The 3,887-nt window shown below is 46.7% G+C and overlaps 1 protein-coding gene across 1 annotated transcript in view; it reads left to right on the forward strand.

Moving 5' to 3' along the window:
- Positions 1-3,887, forward strand: part of LOC104522001 (D-beta-hydroxybutyrate dehydrogenase, mitochondrial-like) — a gene marked incomplete at its 5' end in the record, with an annotated part of 12,018 nt that overhangs the window by 4,158 nt on the left and 3,973 nt on the right. The window contains 1 exon segment of the mRNA XM_010164160.1: positions 1,377-1,518. Coding sequence (XP_010162462.1) covers positions 1,377-1,518 — 142 coding nt within the window.

A 3,887-nucleotide genomic window follows, 5' to 3' on the forward strand; every position in this document is an offset into this window, starting at 1 on the left:
ATATTGATTTATATACATCAGTGTATTATCAGCATTCTTCTCATGTCGAATCTCATACTGAAACCAAATCACTGTGCTATTCTAGCTACTAAAAAGAAAATTAGCTCAATCCAGGACAGCTGTATTCATTAAGTAGCCTGAAGTTCATCTAGAAAAACTAAGTGGTTACACATTTTTTTAGAGAGGCAGCTGAGCAGGTGACTGTGGGAGGGTTGCTCACCTTGTTTGCCCTTGTACTGTGGGGGTTGGTATCAAGTGCTAAAGGAAGAGTGGCAGCCAGGCATGGTGACTCACCAATTCATTATTTCTTCCTAAAGAGGCAGAGCCTTTGATTCAAGGAGCAGTTTGCTGAATTAAATCCCAAACCTGCTGTGGAATTGCACGGCTAATCTGTGCTCTTTTCACTTTTATTTGTTGTGTACCACCTGAGCAAGGCTGTAAGGCTTGGGCAGCAATCCTATCTGCAAGTGATCAGGTAAAATTTGGAATCTGAACTGTCTTTAGGTGTGACTAAACAAAACAAACAAAAAAACCCTCCACAGTAGTAATGGAATCTCTAATGGTAGCCATGGCAGGGAGCAGAGAGGAAAGAAGGGAAGAGGAGAGAAAGGAAGGCAGAGCCAGCATGTTCTTATTACCTATAGTGTGGAGGGGAAAAAAAAAAAAGTTTTGTTCTTGCTTCCTCAGGCAAAATCTTCTCCTTTCATGGTTCATGTCTGTAATCTTGTTGTGTGGCAGATCTCCACTGTGCTCGTATTCATGTGCATCCTGTTCTGCTGTGTTGTCAGAGCAAAATATTATTATAATACAGGTTCAGCTGTAAATGTTTCTTGCTGTATCCTGTAGCATCAGAATGCTGTTGGGCATGCCAAAGGTGTCTCTGCTGCCTTGTTTTCAAAGTTGTCTGACAATACCGTTTCTTTAGAAGCCAGGCACTGTTTTGGGGTGACATGAGTACAGTGCCTAATTATCCTTTTTATTTTAAGCTTAGAAAATCTGACTGTGATTTATGTACAGGTGTGTGCTATGTTATCTGCAGAGCATGGGGACTGAGGCAGTGGAGAGTCACCCACAGTTATCACAGGCAGGTGTAATGGGTGTGAAACTCTGTGTGAGGAGCTAACAGCAGGGGCTGTGTGGGCCTTCAGCGCAGTGGGCGACTGATGCAGATGTGGGGCTGTGCTGGAGGGAATAGGAAGGTGGCCATGGGTTGCACACTGGTTTGTGTAGCTCACGTGCCTATTTGTGCACTAGGTTTACACCTCTCTGCTATTTCAATAGCTTCTATTTCCTGTTGATGTGAACATGCCTGACGCCAAGCTGCGTTACTGTTCCTTGGCCGTCTTAGCAGGACATCTTTCTTTTCTGCTGAAAAGGATGAGAATGGAGATGGTGCAAGGGAGCTGAAGAACATGAAGTCAGATCGCATGCAAGTGCTACAGATGGATGTGTGCAGTGACCAGGAGGTGGCTCAGGCTGTGGACTTTGTGAAGAGGACCCTGAAGGAGACAGAGGAAGGTACGTGGAGATCTTAGTGCTTCCAGCACAGCCACCTCTTTGGTGTTCTCACAGAATCCTTCCTGCAAAGTAGGTGCTGTGCTGGCCAGGTCGTTCCCTCTCTGCACCACCAGAAGAGGGTTAACAAGCCTGGAGACCTGTGACAGAGTGTGGCTGGCAATCAGGCAGTGCTGTACCTGGGTCACTGAGGAGAACTGTCTTTGCTGTTGATGTGTTGGCCACATGGGAAGAGACCAAGACTGGCTGGAGGATTAGGCTCTAACGTAGAGTTAGAGTTACCCTAATCCCACAAAAAGCAATGAGAGGCAGCAAGCCCACAAGAGCCTGTGTCTTTCTCCTTGAGTGTCTGTGAAGGGCATAGGATGACCAGAGCATGATCCCCTCCTGGTGCTCCTGCTGCAGCCTAGCTCACACAGACCTTTCTGTAGCGACTCTGCTAGTGAAGCTGTGACAGTACCTGGCTGCTTACTGCTGCCCCCTCTGCTGTGCTCATACAACCTGTTTGTGTAACTTAGTGCTGAGCTTAAGCATAAAACTGACCTCCCCCCAAACCTGGATTATTCTTTAGCCAGGTCAATCCATGCTTTCAATTTGCCATGCAACATCCCAGAGGAGATGTGGGGCAGGATCCAGGATGGTCTTGGCATAGGCCACTTTAATCCACATGCCACTTTAACTGTGAGTCCAACTCGTGGGCCCAAAGAGCATGTAAAAGGAGTCCCTTCTGCATGCTTCTTTCCTTCTTGGAAGTGGTTTGGTGGTGGGATGTGAGCTTACAGTCGGAGCCGGGCGTGACACCACCTAACCCTCTTCCCATGTGGTGAGGTTGTGAAGGCTTCTTGCCCTGCACAGGTTTCTCTGCAGCCTCTGTGCAAGCAGCAAGCTGGACAGCAGCCGTAGACCCAGGCTGGGGGTGGACTCAAAGCTTGGATGAGACTGCCATGGGCCTGTCTTTGTTCACAGCAAGTATAAAGCTACTAAATAACAGTATCTCTAATCTTCATGCAAATTATATGAGCACACCCTTCCTCCTAAACAAGCATATGAAATGTAACTAAGTTAGGTACAAGCTCTGATCCCACACATGTTCTTTCTGTGTGATTTTTCTTCCTACGCAATCACCTAGCCCTTGTCACACAAAGCTTCTCAAGCTTTCCCTGAAGAGCCCAGCAACAGCAGTGGTGGCACAGAGCCATTTCCCACTGAGTGAAAGCTTGTAAGGGAGCAGCTCTGTTGCTTCTATAAATGCAGCAGTGTTTGCAAAAACATGTGTGTAGCAGGGACAGAGAAGTCTTGCATCCTTGATCAGCAAGTTGGACTGGTTCCTCCTGCTCTTGAGAGTCTTATCCTGTAGTTGTTTGCTCCAGCACAGTGTGCAAAGCAGCAAGGGCTTCTTTTTAGGTGCATTGGTGTGACTGAGGTTTGGGGCTTGCCAATAGTTAGTGCTCATAAGTGCTGGAACACCAAGACTGTTGAGACTGAGGTGCCTGCAGAGAGGTGCTTGTTGCACACCAAGTGTGTCCCCAGGGGAGCTAGTGCTGAACAGTTCTTGTGCTGCACATTTATACCTCTTCTCACTGTGCTGTGTACATAAGGCTAAACTCATTCTGATGGGAGTGCCCCTGTTTGTTTTCAATCTTACGCAGTTCCCACCGTATTGTTGACACTAAAGAAATAATAGTGATAAGGTTCTGCTCAATAAACACAGCACTGTCCAGCAAACAGCCCTGTGACCGGGTACCTATCAGCACTTTGTTCTGTACCTAACATGACCTGATTGGTGAGCAATGAAATTCCAAGAATGAACTATTGTAATGAGTGGTTTCTTTAATGTCCCTGAATCTAACCTCATAACCCAAGAAATGGGAAATAGTTGTAGAGAAGTTTAGGATTAGGAATACTCTGCAGAGGTCAGTTTGGAACTGACAGTTTAAGTTGAGTTGTTCGTGGGCTTTGGTAAATTCCTGCCAAATTTGCTCTGCATAGCTGCTTCTTATTAGGGAAATGGCACCATCAGATGCCCTGTTTCCATGGTCCTGCTGCTAGTGATTAGAGTCTGCTTTGCAGCAGCACAGGAGACCCCATTCAGGCCGAGATGCTGTGCTGGCTGCCAGATGAGTGTGAATTTTGGAGCTATCTTGACCTATTAGAACTGGCAGCTTCAGTGAGTGCAGCAGCTACAGGCAGGGAATCTTTGGCAGAGCAGGAGCAGAACTACCTGACTGCAGCATTTAGAAACTTGAATTAGTAAAAATGGAAGTAAGGATAGATGAGCAAGATGTTTTATTGGCTTTTGCTGCAGGCCATGATTTAGCTGTTATCCCAAACAGCCCCTGGGACTATTGTGACCTAGTGGGGAATGGGAAAGA

The sequence above is a fragment of the Antrostomus carolinensis genome, unplaced genomic scaffold, assembly GCF_000700745.2.
Source record: "Antrostomus carolinensis isolate BGI_N321 unplaced genomic scaffold, ASM70074v2 scaffold28593, whole genome shotgun sequence".
NCBI classification, from domain to species: Eukaryota; Metazoa; Chordata; class Aves; order Caprimulgiformes; family Caprimulgidae; genus Antrostomus; species Antrostomus carolinensis.